Raw genomic sequence first — 22,328 nt, 5'->3', positions numbered from 1 at the left:
CGGCGAGCGCCGGGGCCGGGCCAGGCCGGGCTGAGGCCCCTCAGCTGCTCCTGCTCTCTCCTTCCAGGGAACCTCCCGGGGAGTGGCACCCTGCAACTGGACAGTGGCCACGTCCTGCCGGATCCTCGGAGGGCAGTGCTCTGCAGGGGACGCGGCCGAAGGGCTGGAGGGGCTGCCGCGCCCTGGGACCGAGGCGGCTGGATCCGCGAGCGCACCGCCGGGGCCGCCTTTCCCTTTGCCCACGTCTCCCAGGTGAGCGGAGGGTGAGCCAGGGGCCGGTTCTCGAGCCTCCTCATCGCTGCTGTCAGCGGAGCTGCCGCCGAGCCAGCACACGTCCCCACGCCATGGATGGCGTCACTGACCCCTCAGTGCCACACGGCCCCGGCGCTTGGCTGCCTTCATTTTCAGGTTATTGTGACTGTGACCCGGGGGCCGCTGCAGGGGGAGGGCAGTTGCTCTTTGGGGTCTGTCAACCATCTCCCTGCCCGTGCAGGGGTCTTGGCGTGCAGGGTTTCACCCCCTTGTGCACTGTCGGCCTCCCTGCCTCACCAGGGAGCAGTCCCGGCGGCTGAGGGTCGAGGGGACCTGACTGTCCCCAGCTCCCAGTATGCTGGTGCCACGAGGAACTAAGGTAGAGACGTGGGAGTGATGCCCCCGCCCCAGGGTGTTCTTACAAAAGCGCGGGAGGTGAGTGTGGGAGACACAGTCTGTGCATACACTCGGTGATGAGACGGAGTGTCTGCTCCTCACTGTGGCTGCAGTTGGGGTGCCCAGGGGGCCTGCTGTCCCCTCCCCAGGGTTTCTGACTCTGGGGGTGGGCACAAGTGCCCAGTGCTGAACGGCTGCTGCCCGGGGCACCCCACTTTGAGAAGCCTCACCTCAGCTTCGCCCTGGCTGGCCCCAGGTCAGGCTGCTGCCCCCACCTTCCTGGCGACGCAGTGGGTGATGCCCGCCTCTCTCCCACAGCTCTCTCTGCCTTCCGCCGGCTGCTTCCCACAGCCCTAGCCTCTCTGTGTCCTGGTCTGGACCCCGGATGCTCTGTGTTCTCACCCAGTGTCCTCCTGGGACTGTCCCCATGCGAGGCACGGATGGAGCCCTGGACCCTGGCCTCCACCACTTCCTGGAAACAGACGCCCAGGCCCCTCCAGTTCTGGGACTCCGCGTCCACACGGCGTCTGGAGCAGCCCTTTGCCTGCTGATGGCGTTCGGGGACAGTGCTGGCATTGAAACGAGCCTCTACAATGTGACCGCCTGCCACCAGGAGGGGAAAGGTAGGGCCGATGTCCTCCGGAGCCGCAAGGGAGTTGCTCAGGGACCTGAGAGGCAGTGCTTGGGACGCCGGGCACAGGCAAGCCCACTGCGTGCCCCTGGGCCGGTGGTGCTGGTGCAGGTGGCTGTGTCTGCCTGCGTCTCCCGCTGTGGCCAGTCTCCTCGTCAGCCCAGAGTCGGGGAGGGGAACTATCCCTGGGTCACCCAGCGTTTAGCCAATGTCAGGAAGCCTCTCCCTATGCACAGGGAACTTCGGGAAGCAGTCACTGTTGGAGGTCACGCGAGGTGCCCTTGAGCACACGCGTGTAATGTCGCTCACTCTTTCTCTTACACTGAAGTTCACGGTGCTGCATCTTCACCAAAGACCTCGCGGGGCTGGCCCAGGCCATGCAGCCAGTCACAGACCCCGCGAGATGACGGGGACGGCCGAGTGGGGAATCCGGACATGTGCCTGCTTAGCACACGGGATTTCTTCGCTTTGTAAAGCTTGTTCTTTAATGTTCTCGTGGTACCCGCCTGGCCCCTGGCCCGTCGCACACCCGCATCCTAGGAAGATGGGCGGTAAAGATTCTCTCCGCACTCCGCTGGGCGACAGCGGCCTGTGGTCTCACGTCTTTCGTGCATGTAAGCGAGGGGAAATGCCGCTCTCCCTGCCCACGGGGTGCAGGCCACATCTTCAGGACGCGCCCGTGTCTGCCGAGAGAGAGCGTGCTCACACTCTGCACTTCTCGTTGGCGTCGCGGTTCATCTGGCGCCCCTGGGCGTGAGGTCTGGGACGAGGAAGGCAGGCAGAAGGTGTAGAAGTCGGAAAGGGAAGTCCAGGCCCGGGCTGGGGCACAGCCCGACACAGCCGCTCATCTGCCCGGTCATTCACGTGAGCGCAAGCTGGCCGAGGGCCTGGGAGCCCAGGGGCAGGTCTGCGGTAGAGACCGTGCTGGCTCAGGGGTGTGCCTGGCAGAGCAGGCATGGTGACTGGACCTGCCCAGCCAAGGGGAAGGGCTCGGCCAGGGGCCAGGCTGCATTTTAAAGCTGGGAGCAGAATGGTCACTCGGGCAGCTTGAGATATTGTGCGTGAGGGTGGGTGTGGTCATCAGAGAATGGGGGCAGCTTTTCCCCTGGTGGGCCCTGCCGGGAATATGGCTGCATCCCAGGGCCCCTGCCAGGACTCCCTCCGCAGCCCAGTGGGGTCGTATCCGTCCTCTGCTGATGTGTGAAGAAGGCACCCTCAGCTCGGGCCCACACCCACCGTGCATTTAGCTCACAGTTCCGCTGGGAGACCCTCGGGTCCAGGCTGGCCCTGAGTGGCTGAGACGCCCCTTCCGGGACCGCGCAGTCACGTCTCTCTGCCCCCAGCATGGGAGACCGGGCTTCGCGGTGACTGCCGTCCCCAGGCTAGCAGGAGAGGGCAAACCCCAAGGCGCACACACCTTGCAAATCCATTGGCACAAGACCAGCACTGATTCAGGAAGGTGTAGAAATACATCCGTCACTCTGACAGGAGCCAGTGTCACGTTGTGGCCGTGGCAGGAGGGTGTGAGAACAGGGCAAGGCATGGGCCACTTTCGTAACCCGCTGTAACTCTGCCTGTAGTCCCACAGGGCTGCTAATTCACATCCTGACCTTGCCCAGCTGTAGGTGACCAATGCTCTGCCTTGTCCTGTCAGGATCCCCAACTGTGCAGAAGTGGCTGCGTCACTCAGGGCCAAGAACCATCAATGAGAATTGAAGCCACACCCGGATCTTGGCGAGCGAGGGCTCTGAGTGGGGTGTGGGTCACACCCCTGTGAGCACAGGCTTTGAGTGGAGTGCAGGTCGCACCCCTGCGAGCGTGACTCTGAGTGTGGGTCACGCCCCTGTGAGCGTGGGCTCTGCGTGGAGTACGGGTCGTCGCACACCTGTGAGCGTGGGCTCTGAGTGGAGTGCGGGTCGACCCCTGCGAGCGTGTGCTCTGAGTGTGGGTCACGCCCCTGTGAGCGTGTGCTCTGAGTGTGGGTCACGCCCCTGTGAGCGTGGGCTCTGCGTGGAGTACGGGTCGTCGCACACCTGTGAGCGTGGGCTCTGAGTGGAGTGTGGGTTGTCGCACACCTGTGAGTGTGGGCTCTGCGTGGAGTGTGGGTCACACCCCTGCGAGGCAGCCCAGCTGCTGTGAAAGGAAAAGCAGTCTTTACGGTGCCCGTTCCTGGCCAGCCCAGTGCCACCATGCTGTCCCCCGTGCCAGCTGTCCCCCGTGCCTCTAATGGTTCACTCCCGACCCCGTGCCTCTAACGGTTCACCCCCCGTGCCAGCTGTCCCCCGTGCCTCTAACGGTTCTCCTCCCGTGCCTTCTCGCTTCTCTTTCAGAGGCTGTCCATCCGCTCAGGGCTCTTATTGACGATGGCGTCCGTGGAGGCCCCGTGGAGCTCGGGCCTTACTTTGTGGAAGTTGGCCGCGAGGCCGTGTCTGTGTTCATGAATTGCAGCAGCGTCCACGCAGGGGAGGCTCTGGCCTTTGCTGGCTCCCACGCGAACGGGAAGGGTAAGGACCACGTCTGGAGGCTGAGCCGGCCACCGTCACCTCTGAACTCGGCTCAAGTCGCAGCAGTCCCAGGTTCCACGTGTCACCCCCGTCTGTTCCCCTCGTTCAGGAAGCAGTTCTGGAAGAATCCCCGCTCTGGGGACGTGAAGATGACGTGGTACAGGGTCCTGTGTAACCTATAAAGCCACTGACAAACTTACTTTCATTTTATTCTTAAAGGCAAGGGGAGAGATAGAGGAACCTCCCTCCTGCTGGTCCATACCCCAAATGCTGGCAGCAACTAGGGCTGGGCCAGGCCGAGGCCAGGAGCCAGGAGCCCAATCCTGGTCTTCCACAGGGGTGGCGGGGACCCTTGAACCATCACCTCCTGCTTCCGAGGGTGTGCCTTAGCGGGAAGCTGGAATTGAGAGCAGAGCCAGGACTGGAACCGGGGTGGGGGGTGCAAGCAGGACCCCAGGGGAGGCACTGAGGTGCAGGACGGAGGAGAGACGGGACGTGAAGCTCCTGGAGAAGGGCTTGGCCAGGGGCTGGAGGTCCCAGGAGCTGGGGGTCATGTGTGATGTGGGTGTAGCCCCTGTGAGGAGGGTGTGGCCTTTGTGATGTGGGCATGGGCCCCTGTGAGGAGGACGTAGTCCCTGTGATGTGGGCATGGGCCCCTGTGATGTGGGCATGGGCCCTGTGAGGAGGGCGTGGGCCCCAGTGAGGAGGGCGTGGCCCCTGTGAGGAGGGTGTGGCCCCTGTGATGTGGGCGTGGGCCCCTGTCAGGAGGGCGTGGCCCCTGTGAAGTGGGCGTGGGCCCCTGTGATGTGGGCGTGGGCCCCTGTGATGTGGGCGTGGCCCCTGTGAGGAGGGTGTGGCCCCTGTGATGTGGGCATGGGCCCCTGTGAAGTGGGCGTGGGCCCCTGTGATGTGGGCGTGGGCCCCTGTGATGTGGGCGTGGCCCCTGTGAGGAGGGTGAGGGCCCCTGTGAAGTGGGCGTGGGCCCCTGTGAAGTGGGCGTGGGCCCCTGTGATGTGGGCGTGGCCCCTGTGAGGAGGGCGTGGGCCCTGTGATGTGGGTGTGGCCCCTGTGATGTGGGTGGGCCCCTGTGAAGTGGGCATGGCTCCTGTGAAGAGGGCGTGGGCCCTGTGATGTGGGCGTAGCCCCTGTGATGTGGGCGTGGCCCCTGTGAAGAGGGCGTGGGCCCCTGTGATGTGGGCGTGGCCCCTGTGAAGTGGGCGTGGGCCCCTGTGAGGAGGGCGTGGGCCCCTGTGATGTGGGCGTGGCCCCTGTGAGGAGGGCGTGGCCCCTGTGATGTGGGCGTGGGCCCCTGTGATGTGGGTGTGGCCCCTGTGATGTGGGCGTGGGCCCCTGTGATGTGGGCGTGGCCCCTGTGATGTGGGTGTGGGCCCCTGTGATGTGGGTGTGGCCCCTGTGAAGTGGGCGTGGGCCCCTGTGAAGTGGGCGTGGGCCCCTGTGATGTGGGTGTGGCCCCTGTGATGTGGGTGTGGCCCCTGTGATGTGGGTGGGCCCCTGTGAAGTGGGCGTGGGCCCCTGTGAAGTGGGCGTGGGCCCCTGTGATGTGGGTGAGGGCCCCTGTGATGTGGGTGTGGCCCCTGTGATGTGGGTGTGGCCCCTGTGATGTGGGTGGGCCCCTGTGAAGTGGGCGTGGGCCCCTGTGATGTGGGTGAGGGCCCCTGTGATGTGGGTGTGGCCCCTGTGAAGTGGGTGTGGCCCCTGTGATGTGGGTGTGGCCCCTGTGATGTGGGTGGGCCCCTGTGAAGTGGGCGTGGGCCCCTGTGATGTGGGTGAGGGCCCCTGTGATGTGGGTGTGGCCCCTGTGATGTGGGTGTGGCCCCTGTGATGTGGGTGGGCCCCTGTGAAGTGGGTGTGGGCCCCTGTGATGTGGGTGAGGGCCCCTGTGATGTGGGTGTGGCCCCTGTGATGTGGGTGTGGCCCCTGTGATGTGGGTGTGGCCCCTGTGATGTGGGTGGGCCCCTGTGAAGTGGGCGTGGGCCCCTGTGAAGTGGGCGTGGGCCCCTGTGATGTGGGTGAGGGCCCCTGTGATGTGGGTGTGGCCCCTGTGATGTGGGTGTGGCCCCTGTGATGTGGGTGGGCCCCTGTGAAGTGGGCGTGGGCCCCTGTGATGTGGGTGAGGGCCCCTGTGATGTGGGCATGGGCCCCTGTGATGTGGGTGTGGGCCCCTGTGATGTGGGCATGGGCCCCTGTGATGTGGGTGTGGCCCCTGTGATGTGGGTGGGCCCCTGTGATGTGGGTGAGGGCCCCTGTGATGTGGGCATGGGCCCCTGTGATGTGGGTGTGGCCCCTGTGATGTGGGTGGGCCCCTGTGAAGTGGGCGTGGGCCCCTGTGATGTGGGCATGGGCCCCTGTGAAGTGGGTATGGGCCCCTGTGACGTGGGTGAGGGCCCTTGTGACGTGGGTGAGGGTCCCTGTGAAGTGGGCGTGGGCCCCTGTGACGTGGGCGTGAGCCCTGTGATGTGGGCATGGCCCCTGTGAGGAGGCAGGGGGCAAGGCACTCGGGAGCGCCACCCAGAGCTGGGCCGAGGGCAGCGCTGAGGGCGAGCAGGGTCAGGCCGGGGCAGTGAGGGTCCTCCTGCGTCCCTCACGGTGGTCACACCTGAGAGCTCGGCCTCTGCTCCCTCCGTCAGTTCTCCACAGGGGACGTCCACAGCACAGCAGGGGGTGGGGGAGCCCCAAATGCGTCCTGCGGAGGGAGGAACCCCACCCCGTGCCGACAGAGCAGGAGCCAGCGTGCACCCCAGGGGGCGGGACTGTGTGTGGCTCTCGTAGGAGGCCGTGTAACCTGTTCCGTTCGGTCAGCCTAGCGAGGTGCTCCCCATCAAGAGTGACCAGAACCTGGAGGACCTCCTGACCCCTGTGACCCCTGAGCCACCAGCTGGTCCACGGGGACTTTTCCGCACTGCAGTTGCCACCTCTGTGAGAGACAGCCCTGCAGGAGGAGAGTGGGGACTCCTGGGCTTTACTCCAGCCCAGCCCCGCCCCCAGGCTGCCATGCAGTGTCCATCTGTGAACTGTGCTGCTTTTCTTTCTTTCTTTTTATATAAGAGAAGTATTTTATATATTTGAAAGGTAGAGTCACAGAGAGGGGGAGACAGAGAGAGAGCTCTTCATCCGCTTGTTCACTCCCCAGATGCCACTGCCTTCCCAGGCGCATTAGCAGGGAGCTGGGTCAGAAGTGGAGCAGCCGGGACTCGAACCCGTGCCCGTCTAGGGTGCCAGAGTCGCAGGTGGCAGCTGCACCCACTGGGCCGCAGCGCCGCCCCTGGGCTGGGCTGGGCTTCTTGATGGCCGGGTATGGTCAGGTTGACTGCGGTCTCACTGGTGACATTGTGTCACTGTCACGCACAGGGGCTTCGTTTTGTGGGCCTCCCAGTGCTTTGGTAAAGGACACAGTGTCCACTGTGCCTTTTCTCTGTTGGAAGAAAGAGAAGTGCCATCCCGGGGGCCAGCAAGGGCAGGAAGTCCCCACCGCCTTCCTTAGCACCCCTCGTGGCACACGGCTTGCTCCCAATCCCCCCAGGCAGCACGGGGCATGGGTATCTGCCTCCTGGTACACACCTGCACATACACCTGCACACACATGTATACACACATGTGAGCACACACGCAACATGTACACGCCACACATGATGCAATACATGTATGTGTGCGTACGTGTATGTGTGTTGTATCTACTGAGCACATGGGGAAGGTGGGGTATGTGGTGTCTGCCTCCTGGCACACACATGCACATACACCTGCATGCAAACACGCACACATATACACACATGTGAGCACACACACAGCATGTGCATGCCACACATGATGCAATGCATGTGTGGGGGGTGTCTGCCGTGTATGTGTGTGTACATGTGTGTGGTATGTACCGGACACATGGGAAACATGGGGTATGTGCTGTCTGTTGTATGTGTGTGTGTGTGTGTGTGGTATCTATTGGACACATGGGGTATGTGCTGTCTGTCACATGCATGTGTGTGTGTGGTATCTATTGGACACGTGGGGAAGGTGGGGTATGTGGTGTCTGTGACATGCATGTGTGTGTATATGTGTGTGTGTGGTATCTATTGGGCACATGGGGAAGGTGGGGTATGTGCTGTCTGTCACATGCATGTGTGTGTGTGGAATCTATTGGGCACGTGGGGAAGGTGGGGTATGTGCTGTCTGTTGTATGCGTGTGTGTGTGTGGTATCTATTGGACACGTGGGGAAGGTGGGGTATGTTACATGCGTGTGTGTGTGGTATCTACCTGGCACATGGGGCACATGGGGAAGGTGGGGTATGTGCTGTCTGTCACATGCGTGTATGTCTGTCTGTACAACTCGGGCCCCATTTGAGAGGGCTGAGCTGCTGAGGCTCATTGTTGGTCCCACTGAGAACAGCCGACACTGGGACCCCTCGGCGTGTGTGCTGGAGGGAGAACAGGCCATCCAGCCTCGCATCACGGATCCCAAGGAGCTGGTGCGTTGCTGCTCTGTGGGGAGCTCTCTGGAGGGAGCATTCTCCTGGGAGGGATTCTGGTTCCACGTTTCCCAGCTCTGTCCCATTCCAGACTCAGGCCTCAGATTTCGAATTGACTGCAGTCCCAAGAGGGAAGGAGGAGAAGTGGGAAATGCTGACCACGTGCTGCACGAGAGTGAACTCGTCGGAAGGCAACTTTGTCTTTTCCCCTTGTTCCAGGCGTGGTTGTGACGCACCGTTTCCCGTCCGTGTCCTCGTATACCGTGTCCTTCGCTTCCCGAACGCAGGCGGGGCTCGGCCCGGCGTGGCGCAGCGTGGCTGTTTGCTACAGGATGCAGCGTAGGTTCTGCTCCAGCTCCAGGACTGACAGACTCTCCCCATGCAGACCGCACAGCTCCGCCCCGGCCCCCCGGCCCTGAGCTGGTCCTTTGCTTCTGGGCGGGGGGCTTCTGGAAAGTGCAGGCTCCAGGCTCCTGCCCCAGGCGCGTGAGGTCAGAGGTCAGCTGCCTCCGGCTCCCGCACACTCCTGCTCGCTCCAGCACTGTCCCCAGAGGAGCCATGCAGCCGGCCACCTGGGTCCTGAGCCGTGAGGTCAGCGGCGTGGCTCCGCAGTCCTGCCGAGCGCTAACACCCCCAGGCTCACGCCCCTCGCCACAAGCCCTGGACCACCGAGTGGAGAAGCCGAGCCGAGAGCTGAGTCTCTGGGCAGTCCCAGTCCTGCCACACTGACGCGTCCACACTCTGTCTCTCTCTCACAGCCTTGTCCGTCTACACGAACGGAACTGTGTTTGCCACAGATGCGGACATCGCCTTTGAGGCTGTTACCACGGAAACCATCCCCCTGGAGTTCATGTGGTATTTTGGCGACGACCCGCCGGTGCGGACAACTTCCAGAAGCGTTAGGAGACGGCTCCGTGTACCCCGAGGGTGCGTAACCCCAGGCGTGGTGGTGTCTGGGGCACGCCGGCCAGGGCAGTCGTCGAGGCCGTGGCGGTCATGTTGCGATAGCGCTGGGTGCTCAGTGAGCAGGCGTAGCTGTAAGGATTGGACTGAAGGAAGAGGGACTCGCTTCCCTCCGGTGTGGACGCATGTCAGGTGCAGGCTCTGCGGACAGTCCCCGGTTCCCAGGGCCCCACACAGCCCATGGCCCTGAGAGGTGAACTGGATCCCAAGGGGTGGTCACTGTGGCACCCACCTAGTCCTGCGTGGGGTGGGGTCCCTGGGTGCCAGTCGGCCTTTCTGCTCTGAGCTTGCCATCTGCCTCTCCTGACCGCCCCGGCAGGTACCAGGTGACGGTCAAAGCCTCCAGCATGGTCAGCAGCGTGGTCTCCAAGCCCCACCTCGTCAGGGTGCAGCAGAGAATTGTGGCCAACAGGCTGCTGTCCGCCGCCTCGGCTCTGGTCAACACCAGCGTGGCCTTTGAGTGCAGAATCAGCTTTGGCACGGACGTGGCCTACCGCTGGGACTTTGGCGATGGCACGGTCAGCCTGGGGAGCCACCGCAGCAGCCACGTCTACAGCAGGTGGACCATGCGGGGTGCTGACGGCTGCAGGGGTGGCTAGTGCTGGTGTCCCACGCTTCAGCCCTCGGGCTCCCACAGCCTCGGGAGCGACGATGTGCTGTGATGTCCCTGGGCCACAGGGGCTTTCAGCCCCGTTGTGATCTCACGGCCACGTTGTGTGGACGTGGTCTGTGGTTGCCGGAGGCTAGACACAGTGCATGACTTTACAGAAGAGGGGTGTGACTGCCTGTGTCCAAAATAAATGTGGCATTTCTGGACGAGGGCACGAGGCCCGTGGGAGGCCCCAGGCACAAACCACGGGACTGCAGCGCTCCAGGGCAGGTGAGCATCCGGCCAGGGTGAGTCCAGGGCCCGAGTGCGTCCAGTGCCCACGGCCGTGCAGGTGCAGAGAACAAGGCCAGTCAGCCTCAGGTGGCGTGAGCTGCAGAGAGACCCAGCGCGTGCAGAGGTGCCCCGAAAACGAGGCCTGTGGCACTGTTCAGGCATCCTCACGCACAGAGGCCCCACACCTAGCCAGGGACTCCTCATGCCCACCGCCGGCTACGGATGCAGGGCTTCTGGACTGGAGATAGAGCCTCCCGGGGGGGGGGGATTGAGCAGTAGCGCCTGGGGGCTGAGCGCCAGGGCCTGGGTGTCCACGTCCTCCGTGGCTCTGAGGGGCCCTCTTGCCGTGTAGAAGGGAGCGGGCGTGCTCGGTGCCGTCTCCAGCACTTGCCTGGTGCTCCCTGAACAGCTGAGATGACCACGGAGCCTTCCTCCTCCCCGGGGGCCAGCTCCTCCTCCTCCCCTGTGGCCTCCCTGCTGCCACTCCTTGCACACTGCAGTTCTGACAAGACGGTTTCTGGTGCGGGAGTGTGAAGGCTTGAGAGCTGGCCCATTCTGCATCTGCCTCTCCTCTGTAAAGTACGACCTGTGGGTCAGCAGCTGCCTGGCTCACGCCTCCCAGTCCAACACGCCAGGCCTGGGACCCTCCACTCCCCAGGCTGGACACTGGCCCATGGTCCAGTTCTGTCCACCCAGCAGGGACCAGAGCAGGAAATGGGTGCCCCAGGTACAGGCAGGGTGCTGGTCACAGCCACAGGTCATGGATGGGCCTGGGGTCAGCAGGGGCTGGGCTGTGCATGCCTGGAGCAGCGTTGCCCTCACCCTGTGCATGGACATGGGTCTGGGGCTTCACACCTGGCTGGGCGTGGCAGGTGGACCATGAATACGTCTGGGGTCAGCTTGTGCCCTTGGCCTCTTCTGCCCTCGCTGGTCAGGCTTCCTTGCCGTGGAACCCACCCTTCTGCAGGTGCAGGCCGGTTACGAAGGGTGGGTGAGGCCGTGGTTAGCAGCACCCGTCCTCACCTGGCTGCTCTCTGCCCTCCAGGGAGGGGGAGTTCACGGTGCAGGTTCTGGCCTTCAATGCCGTCAGCACCGCCACGCTGCAGAAGCGGCTCTTCATCGTGCGGGAGTCCTGCCAGCCGCCCCCCGTGAAGAACATGGGGCCCGGGAAGGTGCAGGTAGGGGGGCAGGGCGGGGTGGGGGGCGCTCGGGGCCTCCTGCCGCCTCGCCCAGAGCAGGCCGGGAAGTGGAGAGCGAGGGCTGTGTGCGTCCAGCTCGGCCCACTCTGAGGGCTGTTGGATTGTTGATCTTCAGAGAACTGTGGTGGTTTCCAGGGGAAAGGAAGCTCAGAAGAGATGGGGGCTGGCGCCATGGCTCACTAGGCTAATCCTCCGCCTTGCGGCGCCAGCACACCGGTTTCTAGTCCCGGTTGGGGTGCCAGATTCTGTCCCAGTTGCCCCTCTTCCAGGCCAGCTCTCTGCTGTGGCCAGGGAGTGCAGTGGAGCATGGCCCAAGTGCTTGGGCCCTGCACCCCATGGGAGACCAGGAGAAGCACCTGGCTCCTGCCATTGGATCAGCGCACTGTGCGGGCCGCAGTGACCATTGGAGGGTGAACCAATGGCAAAAGGAAGACCTTTCTCTCTGTCTCTCTCTCTCACTGTCCACTCTGCCTGTCAAAAAAAAAAAAAAAAAAAAAAAAGAGATGGGATCTGTTGAGTGCTTCCTTCGGGTCGGGAAAGTGGAGCTGCTGCTCTCTTTCTTTCTTTCCCTGGAGGCCTCGAGTAGGGCGGGTTTCCCTGTCCAGCGTGCAGGTGCCCATGTGGCACGGGGAGCTCACGTCCGGGACTGACTGTGCGTTGCCCTCCATGGCGTCCGACCCCCAGAGGCCCCGCTGCTGGGCCCTCAGAGCCGCGAGCCGGACACCCCAGAGGGGTGTGACACTAGGGGGCCCAGCCTCTCACAGGCAAGACCCCTGCCCGCCCTCTGGGCCAGCCATGCCCACACCTGGGCTGCTCTGTGGGGCCGTGGCCAGGCCAGGGAGCCAGGGGCAGGAGCGGAAGAGGCCACAGCTGGGCAGGGCACGGGTGCCAGTGGGGGCCCTGCTCAGTCTCGGCTCTGTGGTGAGGGTCGGGTTCTTTTATCTGCGAGACGTTTTTGGTTTCGTTTGTATTTTCTCAGCTGCAAAGTGAAGAGAGCAATACCAACAATTCTGATCCTTTTTTTTCCTTGATACTCTTTTTTACATTTTCTAAAAGTATCCAGAAGAAATAAATGGAATAATCGGAAGGCAGCCACTGTCAGTCATCTGGTGGATTTATTTTCCGCGTTTGTCTGATCCTCGTGTGTGTGTGTGTGTGTGTGTGTGCGCGCGCGCGGGCACGTGTGTATCTCAAGGTCAGTGATGAGCTGGTTAGTGTGAGCATTTTCTCCTGGCATGTAAGACCGTGTTTTCTGGCTGCACGATGCTGGGTCCCGCACAAATCCCCAGCACGAACAGCATCCACACTGCTGGGTGTGTTCCCATCTTCCGTCACGCTGAGCGACGTGGCGTCCCGGAGTGCTCCCCAAGAGCAGTCCCTAACCGTCACAGAGCCGAGGTCACCGCCGCCTCCCCAGGAGCTGGCCGAGCCCTCCTGGGTGCCGCCCCCACCGCACACTCTGTCTCTAATACCACTGTGTTTCTGTTACCACTGCCGGGCTCGAGGTCGGCCTGTCGTCGGTACTGAAATTTGAGGTAGCCCCTGTGAGCCTGGGCAGTGTGTGACAAATCCTGGAATCGTATCATGTTCAGAGTAGAAACAAAAAATAATCAAAATAATAATAATCGAAGTAATAATAATAATAATCGAATAATCATGAATTCCAACATTGCTTCAAAGGCTGGCTCTTCCCACGGGGTGCGTATTTTATTAATGCTTTACTCACTCTTTTTTTCTGGTTATTTTCTGTGCTTTTTAGTTTTTCTGTGAAACAGGTGTTGTCTCTGACCTGACACTACATCAGCGCCATCCCTGGGGGTCCCAGCCGGGATCAGCGCAGAGACCGGGGGGCGAGTGCACCGGCGGCTGCCTGTGCGGGAGGTGCCAGGCTCTAATGAGGCGTCTTCTCTCTCTCGTGCTTAGATTTGGAGGTCCCAGCCCCTGAGACTGGGGGTCACCTTTGAAGCTGCTGTCCTCTGCGACATCTCCCAAGGCCTTGCCTACACCTGGAGCTTCCTGGATGCCAAGGGCTCACGCGTGCCGCTCCCTGCTGCCGTCAACACCCGCAGGCAAACAGTGGTGTTGCCGGGCTACACCCTGGCCAGCGGGAACTACACGGCCACGGCCAAGGTCTGGACCTCAGCCCTGAGGAACCCTGCTGGCCTCCAGCCCCGGGCAAGGCCTCGGCCACGGCTGTGTCCTCTAGGCCTGTCCCAGCCAAGAAGTGTGGGGTGTTTTACGGGAAATGGTTGATTTTCCCCAGAGAATGGATATGTCCCAGTGCTGGCAGAGTGATCAGAGGCGAAGTCCCGCCAGTGTGTTGAACGCTGGTTCTGGGACGTGGACGTGCCTCTGCCCCTGCTGTGTGGGAGGAAGGAGGCCGTGCACCCCTCAGGGGCGGGGCTTGCGTGGGGCACCTGCTATGGCCGCGTGGTCCTTTGACCTTCAGCCGATGCTCAGCGTGTTTGGGTTGGATCATGGTGAGAATAGGGGGCTGTGGGGGGCACCTTTTTTAAAGATTTATTTATTTATTTTGAAGGTCAGAATTATGGTGAAAAATGGAGAGACAGAGAGATGCTCCATCCACCGATTCACTCCCCAAGTGGCCGCAATGGCCAGTGCTGGGCCAGACCAAAGGCAGGAGCCAGGAGCTTCTTCAGGTCGCCCACGTGGTGTCAGAGGCCCAAACACCTGGGCCGTCTTCCGCCGCTTTACCTGGGCTCATCAGCAGGGAGCTGGATCAGAAGTGGAGCAGCCAGGACAGGAATTGGTGCCCACGGGGATGCTGGGAATGCAGGCAGCAGTTTTACCTTCTATGCCACAACGCTGGCCCCAGAGTGGGGCACTTCTACAAAAGTGGGCTTCACAAAAGAGGGTCCCGAAAGAGTCAGCTCACAGGCAGAGGAAGGGGCGGGGGAGGCAGCAGCTTGCGGAGGCTGGTGGCAGGAGCCAGGTCAGCAGACCCTTAGAGGGTGTGGGCTCAGATGGCCGCAAGGCGGGACCTCCAGGCTGAGGACCTGCAGCCTGAGAGCAGGGCGTGCCCCAGAGTCTGCGCGGGAGGGGCTGGCCTCCCTGCACTCTGGGGCGGCCAGCCTGGGCGCCGCAGCTCAGCTCAGTGCAGGCTGCTGCATGCCCTGGCCCCGGGTGCAGCTCAGGGCAGTGTGGACACCACATCAGTGCTGGCCTTGGGCGTGGCTCGGGACAGTGTGGACACCATGCCAATGCCAGCCCTGGGCGTGGGTCAGGGAAGTGTGGGCACCACATCAGTGCTGGCCCTGGGCATGGCTCAGGGCAGTGTGGACACCACATCAGTGCCTGCCTTGGGCACGGCTTGGGGCAGTGTGGACACCACATCAATGCCGGCCCTGGGCGTGGCTCAGGGCAGTGTGGACACCATGCTAGTGCCAGCCCTGGGCCTGGGTCAGGGAAGTGTGGGCACCACATCAGTGCCAGCCCTGGGCATGGCTCGGGGCAGTGTGGACACCATGCCAGTGCCAGCCCTGGGCATGGCTCCGGGCAGTGTGGACACCATGCCAGTGCCTGCCTTGGGCACAGCTTGGGGCAGTGTGGACACCACGTCAGTGCCGGTCCTGGGTGCAGATCGGGGAAGCCTGGGCAGCATGTTGGTGCTGTGGGCACTGGCCAGAACCCTCAGGCTGCCTTGCGATGCCTGTGCCAGCCCCTCCTGAAGCTGGCCCTGGCAGTTGGCCGAGGGCCAGCACCAGGCACCATGCTGTGAGGGGCGCTGTGGGAGGGGCAGCCCGTGGAAAAGCTAGAGGTTCCGAGCTCCGCACAGACTCCTCTCGGGACACGGAACTGGGAAGGAGCCGTAAGCAGGTCGCAGGGTGGCTGCTGGGGAGTCCTCTGGTGGTGCGTGCCAGGCTGGCGTGGGGCGGGGTGGCGTGGCTAAGGAGCAGAGGCCTGCTGTGTCCTGCTGAGGGCTGCAGCACCGCCGGGGTGGCCCACCTTGTGAGACTGGGCAGGAGAAGGCCCAGGCTCTCCTCAGTGCCACCCACAGCTCCGATGGGCGTGCGACAGGTGGTCTCTCGTGACAGACGGGGCTGGATCGGTTGGAGGCAGAGGACATGTTTGGAATGGCCGTTTCCTTTGTGGTTGGTGGCGCCTGTGGCTCCAGTAGGCACCGGCTCATCTGTGTGCCGCCCTTGGCCTCGGCCCCGCAGGTGCAGATCCGGGGCAGTGTGGTTCACAGCGACTACTGCGTGGGTGTGGAAGTGCGGCCCCGGGCGCCCGTCAGCGTCATCGCGGAGGGCACGCACCTGTTCGTCCCCAGGAACGCCCCGGCCCCCATCGTCCTCAGGGGCTCCCAGTCCTATGACCCCGACCATCCAGGGGCCACACTCAGGTGAGGGCCATGGGAGTGTGCAGGGCCCAGCTCTGCCTTCCGAACGTGGACTTGGGCACGGCAGGAGAGTCGGTGTTAGAATCCTGCCGGGCTGGTAAGTTGAGCTGTTTTATTTAGGAGCTTTGGAAAGAGGTAGAAGCGAAGTGGTCTTGGCATATGGTTCTGGAGTGTGAGTTTTGCCTGTGGCCTTACCACTAGAGTTCCTGGCGGGCGAGCTGCCGCGGACCGAGTGGTGCACGTCCCGGTGGGTGAGGCTCTCGCCGCTGTCAGGCCGTGTCCTCTTGTCCACCCACTCCCCTCCCCAGGGCTCCCTAGGACCCTGTTGTGGATCTGTCCATATCCAGGCTTCACAGCCTCCGGCACAAGTGCTCCAGGCAGGCTGCCCCAGGCTGTGGGCCCAGCCAGTCAGCTCCCCGTCCAGTGCCTGGAGGCCTCTCGGCCTCGGGGCTGCCCCCATCAGCCTCTGAGGCGAGACTGCAGCCGCCTCTTGATGTGGGCGCCTCTCAGCTGTCTCACCTGTTGGACCTCGTCAGCTCCGCGACACCCAGCCCTGCCTCTGGGGCCCAGGCCTCTGTGCACAGCTCTAGATGAGGCACCTGCAAAGCAGGCAGGGCGGGCACCTCTCAGAGCTCAGGAGCGGCTCAGCTGGGGCTAGCGCCTGCGGAAAAAGCTCATTTCTGGGGCCCTGCCCAGGGCGTTTCTTCTGAGAGTTGGACTGCCACAGCCCTGCGGGCCATGCTGGTTCCCCGGCCTCATCCCAGGACACAGGGCACGCACTGCTTTCCTGGAGAGGGGCAGAGAGGGGAGCAGATGTGGCGATCCTGGCTCCGCCCCTCCTCACTCGCAGCAGAGACGGAGAGTGTCACCCCCTCCCCACCACGGCCCTGGACACAGGGTCATCCTCTGTCTCTGGCCAAAGGCGGCACTAAGCCCCGGCAATGGCATCCCCAACAGGTACTACTGGACATGCAGTGCCGCCAGCTCCCCTGGGCAGCCCTGCTTCGAGGACTCCCTTCCCAGCCTCATGGACACAGGGTCCCCCACCATTGCTTTCTCAGCAAGATGGCTGAGCACCTGCTGCGACCAGTTCCTCATGACACTGACGGTCTCCAGCGGCGGCCGGAACTCTTCGGAGGCCCAGGTGTTCCTGTCCACCCGCCAGGACCCCACCTTCAGGTACGCCTGCCCTGTGTCCTGCATAGCCCAGCTCTGTGCATGCGTCCTCCCGTCCACTGGACAGTGGCGGCAGCTACGAGAAGACTCCACCATGTGATGCGGGTTTGGTTGCATAGGATCTGCACAGGTCAGGAAGGGGCAGGGGTGCAGTCCGCTCTGGGGCTCAGCTCTGGCTGCTGTCTTACGCTGCTGGCACCATGCTGGTGAACCAAGTGGGGTCTCAGGCATCCCTCCTGTCGTAACACCTGCCCCCAGGCCCACAAGGAAGTGAGACCATCTGGCATCTTGGCCAGGTGTTTTGGTGCTGCTGCCCAGGCCTTCCCGGCACAGCTGGGCTGCGGGGACCCCCGAGTGAGCCTTGTGTGACGTCTGAGTCTGTGAAGGGTGGCGTGGCAAGAACAGACGTCCGTGACGCAAGTCCATAACCCCTGCAGCACCGAGGTGTGAACAGCTCCCATGGGCCCTGCACAGTCCCCCGCACAAACCCAGCAGGTGACGGGGTGGGCAGAGCTGCGGCTGCTCCGAGGGGCTTCAGTCACTGGGGAAGTGAGCAGAGGGAGGGAGCTGCTTCCCCAGGAGGGCTGGAAGCTGCTGTCCCCCTGGGAGGCAGTGCTGGCACTGCCCACTGCCCACAGCTCTGCGGAGCTGGGAGGCTCCAGGCTCACAAGGGGTCAGGTGGGCCGGGTGAGTTCCACAGGCTTCCCGAACAAAGAAGAAAGCAAACCTGCCGACCTCCGAGGGCGGAAGACCCTGCACGGGTCAGGGTTTCGGGAGGGAAGCAGTGGGAGTCAGCTCAGGAGGCAAGAGCGGGCCCTGCCAGGGTGGGCCTCGGTGTCAGGGGAGCTGCTCGGTGCCGCCCAGTCTCCAGAGGTTCTCAAAGGGAATTTAACAAACCGAACATTTTAATTCCAACAATACAATGCACTATAGAATTCTGCTAGCACCAAAGTAATCACAGAACTTAATTAAAATGTTCACTCACCACGTACTAAAATTGTTGGATGAGCCACTGGGTGCGGGCATACCATAGCCTCGTGGGAAACACTGCAAGCCGCATGCTCCAGGGAGTCCTTACCATCCTCCTCCTTTTACTTATTTACTTGAGAGTTGGAGACAGAAAGAGACAGACAGGGGTCTCTGACCTGCTCTTGCACTCAGATGTCCATAACACCAGGGCTTGGCCAGGCCAAAGCCGGTGCCCGGAACTCATTCCAGTGGCAGGTACTCAGGTGCCTGAGCCATCCCCAGCTGCTCCCAAGTGTGCATCAACAGGAAGTTGGAATGGGAAGTGGAGCGCTTCGAGGTGGCCTGCGGGTGTCCCAACCACCGTGGCCCCAGCCTGTGGGAGCCTTCCCGGGCCCTGCAAGTGGGAACTCGCTTGCTGGGCTTGCACAGTAGCCTCTGGCACCTGGAGAGCCACGGCCCTACCCTGGGCCTCAGCAGGGCTGGTCAGAGAGGGTAGAGGTAGCCATTGTGCGGTGGGCTAAGAGCCACAGCCCCTACCCTGGGCCTCGGCAGGGCTGGTCAGAGAGGGTAGAGGTAGCCATTGTGCGGTGGGCTAAGAGCCACAGCCCCTACCCTGGGCCTCGGCAGGGCTGGTCAGAGAGGGTAGAGATAGCCATTGTGCGGTGGGCTAAGAGCCACAGCCCCTACCCTGGGCCTCGGCAGGGCTGGTCAGAGAGGGCAGAGGTAGCCATTGTGCAGTGGGCTAAGAGCCACAGCCCCTATCGTGGGCCTTGGGCAGGGCTGGCTCAGAGAGGGTAGAGGTAGCCATGGCGTGGTGGGCTAAGAGCCACAGTCCCTATTGTGGGCCTTGGGCAGGGCTGGCTCAGAGAGGGTAGAGGTAGCCATTGTGCGGTGGGCTAAGAGCCACAGCCCCTACTGTGGGCCTCGCAGGGCTGACTCAGGGAAGGTAGAGGTAGCCATGGCGTGGTGGGCTTGTGGGCCACAGAGCAGAGCTGAGGCCAAGGCAGATGCCCGCTTCCTTCTCAGCACCTGAGGCCCTGCAGGAACCATCTAGTGGATGGACCCTGAGAGACCCAGGTGAGGGTGGGTTTGAGGCTGGTGTCCACGCAGGAAAGCGTGGCCGGGGCGGGCGACTGGGCCCAGAGCTGTGCACCTGGAGGAGGTCTCTGAAGCCTGGGGGAACAAGCGTGCACTGAGCACAGTGCACACGTGAGGGTCACACAGCCCAAGGTGGGCAGTTCCAACACACCCAACACACATGCCCGTGGCCACAGTGCCTTGGCACGGCTTCTCCTACAATGCACGCTTGTGTTCCAGGTTTGTGCGCATCTCCTGGGCCAGCTTCAGGGGCGCCTCTGTCAACTGGAACGCCGAGCTGTCTCTGCGGGCCGCGTGCGAAGGCTGCGGGGACGTGCCGGGGCTCTCCTTCTCCTGGGAACTCTTCCTCGTCAACGCCACAGAGGACGGCCCAGTGGCAGGTGAATCCCGGAGTCCGTGCCGTGCAGCCGCCTGCCCCCGTGTGTCCAGTCTGCCTGTTGGCAGCTGTGCCTCCCAAGCCCCGCGTGGACAGGGAGGTGGCAGAGGGAGAGAGGAGGCCCTCAAAGGCGGCTCCCACCCCCGGTGCAGCAGGGGCTGAGCCCAGCGTCCTTGAGGTGGTTTGCTGGTCTAGGCTGCACTGAGCACTCAGAAGCACCGTGCGGTGACTCGCTGTCCAGAAGCCGTGTCCCTGGGGGACACGGGCTATGTCCTTGGTGTCCGGGTCCCCCTGCGTGCAGCTCCTAAAAGCCCTGCACATGTGTCCTCGTGTGTGCTACTGGGGAGGCAAGGCTGTCAGCCCCCAGCACCATGAGCCACGGCCCAGCCTCTGGGCAGGCAGCAGGGCGGAAGCCGAGTGACCGTCAGTGGCCAGTGGCGTGGTCAGTAGCTGCAGCTGGTCCTGCCTGCATAACGAGGCCCACGTGAAACCCCGGAAGGATGGGGTTCAGGGGGCTTCTGGTAGCTGCATGGTGGGGGTTCCTGAGGGCAGTGCCCATGGCGGCTGCTGGCCCTGCCCACGCCGTGCCCTGTGGTCACCCAGGTCTCTGTGCTGACCTTCGTGGTAACCTGAGAAAGCACGAGTCCTTCCGGAGTCTTCTGAGTGCTTTGCAGATCAGCTGGACCTGACACTGTGGGGACCCCAATCCTGTCCCCCAGTGAGAGCAGAGGGGAAGCCCCGGGGCTAGTGAGTGGCGTCTGAAGAGCCCTCTGCCTGGGCGTGTGACGCCCCCTCCCCAGGGTCGAGTCGGTGCACAGTTGGGTCCGAGGTGCCCAGCTGGGGTCTGCTGCGGCAGCCTCGCTGGCTCGTGCTGGGAAGACCGCAGAGGGCACCCTGGGAGGACCCGAGCTTGTTTCCCGCAGCCCCTGGTGGCCTCGTCTGCAGTGGGAGGAGCAGGAGCCGCTGGGCACTGTCAGTGATTCCCTGGTGAAAGGCGGGGAGGGGTAGAGCTAAAGATCAAAGAGCGGCCAGCGCTGCGGCTCACAGGCTAATCTTCCACCTGCGGCGCCGGCACACCAGGTTCTAGTCCCCGTCGGGGCGCCGGATTCGGTCCTGATTGCCCCTCTTCCAGGCCAGCTCTCTGTTGTGGCCAGGGAGTGCAGTGGAGGATGGCCCAAGTGGAGATCAGGAGAAGCACCTGGCTCCTGCCTTCGGATCAGCACGGTGTGCTGGCTGCGGCAGCCATTGGAGGGTGAACCAATGGCAAAGGAAGACCTTTCTGTCTCTCTCTCTCACTGTCCACTCTGCCTGTCAAAAAAAAAAAAAATCAAAGAGCGTGGACATACCTGGAACACTGGTGGGGGGATGCTCAGGTCTGAGCCAGAGCCAGGCCTCTGTGATCAGACGGCTCCAGGCAGCAGAGGAGCCGTGCGCCTGAGCTGGGCAGCTCCTGGCCTCCTGCCTGTGCCCCTGCCCTCTGGTCTTCGTCAGTGTGTGCACTGGGGCTGTGCATGGCGTCCTGCACAGAGCCGTGCATTCTGCTGGCCTCAGTGGTCAGAGGAGGGGACGGCGCGGTGCCCTCGGGCGTCTTTCTGGGGATGAATTCCCCAGTTGTTCTAGGTCAGTTGGATTTCTCTGGAGCAGAGCCCAGGTGCATGGATCGTGGGAGCTCAGGCAGCGCCAATGGTGAGACTTCCAGCCACGCACAGGGTGCCCGCTGATGTGGCCCTGAGGGCCTGGTCCACGTAAAAGCTTGGCTTATGGACAGGCCACTTGTCTGCCCACAGTGAGTTTTCTTTGCTGTTCTGTGCTTTTGGACAGGGAGGGACATGACGACAAGGAGAAACGCGCGTGTCCCAGGGGATTGTAGGGGACACAGGAGTGACACCAGGGGGCTGTGTAGTGTCCAGCAGACCCCGCTGACTCTGTGCAGGGCCGGGCCAGGCGGTCCAGGTGGAGTGACAGGGAGCAGCAGGTCCCACCTGTGCTTGTTCCCCCTCACCGTTGGCCAACACGGCTGTGGGCGCAGACCGGGCTCCTGTGCCTAGGGGTTTGAACTCCCGTGGGATCGTCAAGCAGAGCGCTTGTGTGCGCTGTGCACGGCGTGGAAGCAGACGGTGGTGGTCTGGTGCGGAAGGGTAACGCCGTCACCTCTGCCTTTCAGCGCCCTCCTGCCGAGCCGTGGGGCTGCTCGGCGTCTCGGGACTTGGGGCCGTTTGGAAGTCGTCGGAGCCGATCCCGCTGTCCACAGAGCCCAGCACGCCAGATCCCGAAGGGGCACCCATGCTGTTCCCACGGGAGCCTTCACCCGAGACCCTGGGCCAGCCTGCCGTCTCTGCCCCAGGGAGCGCCTCCCCGGAGTCCACGGCAGGGCCTCGCCGGGTTCCTGCTGCTGGTGACACTGTGGTCCCAGGAGAGGACCCTGAGGAGGGGCTACTGGGGCCTGAGCTGGCGTCCTGGGACGAGGAAGCCCCGACAGGGAGCCCCTCTGAGAGCGGCTGGTCCCCTCCCCACCCCGGTAAGCTCCGCCGCCCCTCAACGTGTCCCCCTTGTCTGGGCCCCTGACTAGCCGCGGGAAGAGTGAATCGGGGTCGGGGATTAAGTCACCTGTGTTGATGCTTTAGCTAAGAGACTGCTGGGCGCGTGCCCGCTGCCTGCCAACAGCCGTGCCTGGCTGAGCCAGGACCCCTCTTGGAGCAGCTACCTGCTCCGAGCTCCAGCTCCTCCCAGCTGCCCGACACGGACGTGTGGGGTCGCCACTGGCAATACGCAGACCCGGAGGCAGAGTCGGCACTGACTTCCGGGGAGTGTCTGGTTCTGAAGCAGATATTCTGACTTTGTCCTCGCTGTAGATTTCGAAGCCTACTACAGTGACATCCAAGAAGCAGAGCCATCCCGAGGAAGGCAGCCAGGTGGGTGGCCTGGGGCCGGTGTCTGGGGCGTTAGCTCCTGCTGCCTGCAGTCCCCGCACTGCCTCAGCCAGAGTGCTTCCCCGGCCACACCCCACCCCTCAGCCCAAGCCGCTCCCTCCCACCGCAGGGC

At 63.1% G+C, this 22,328-nt stretch overlaps 1 protein-coding gene across 1 annotated transcript in view; it reads left to right on the top strand.

The window, feature by feature from the left end:
* Positions 1–1,075: 1,075 nt before the first annotated feature.
* PKD1L1 (polycystin 1 like 1, transient receptor potential channel interacting) overlaps positions 1,076–22,328 on the top strand; it is a 100,158-nt gene continuing 78,905 nt past the window's right edge. Inside the window, exons 1-12 of the mRNA XM_070059306.1 lie at positions 1,076–1,271; positions 3,610–3,783; positions 8,482–8,601; positions 9,021–9,189; positions 9,545–9,784; positions 11,154–11,286; positions 13,231–13,437; positions 15,489–15,670; positions 16,625–16,846; positions 19,130–19,290; positions 21,451–21,804; positions 22,139–22,198. Coding sequence (XP_069915407.1) covers positions 1,076–1,271; positions 3,610–3,783; positions 8,482–8,601; positions 9,021–9,189; positions 9,545–9,784; positions 11,154–11,286; positions 13,231–13,437; positions 15,489–15,670; positions 16,625–16,846; positions 19,130–19,290; positions 21,451–21,804; positions 22,139–22,198 — 2,218 coding nt within the window. The remainder of the gene's footprint in view (positions 1,272–3,609; positions 3,784–8,481; positions 8,602–9,020; positions 9,190–9,544; positions 9,785–11,153; positions 11,287–13,230; positions 13,438–15,488; positions 15,671–16,624; positions 16,847–19,129; positions 19,291–21,450; positions 21,805–22,138; positions 22,199–22,328) is intronic.

This window comes from Oryctolagus cuniculus, chromosome 16, assembly GCF_964237555.1.
Source record: "Oryctolagus cuniculus chromosome 16, mOryCun1.1, whole genome shotgun sequence".
NCBI classification, from domain to species: domain Eukaryota; kingdom Metazoa; phylum Chordata; class Mammalia; order Lagomorpha; family Leporidae; genus Oryctolagus; species Oryctolagus cuniculus.
Note: the sequence above shows the minus strand (reverse complement) of the source record. Positions and strands in the feature narration are given on the sequence as shown.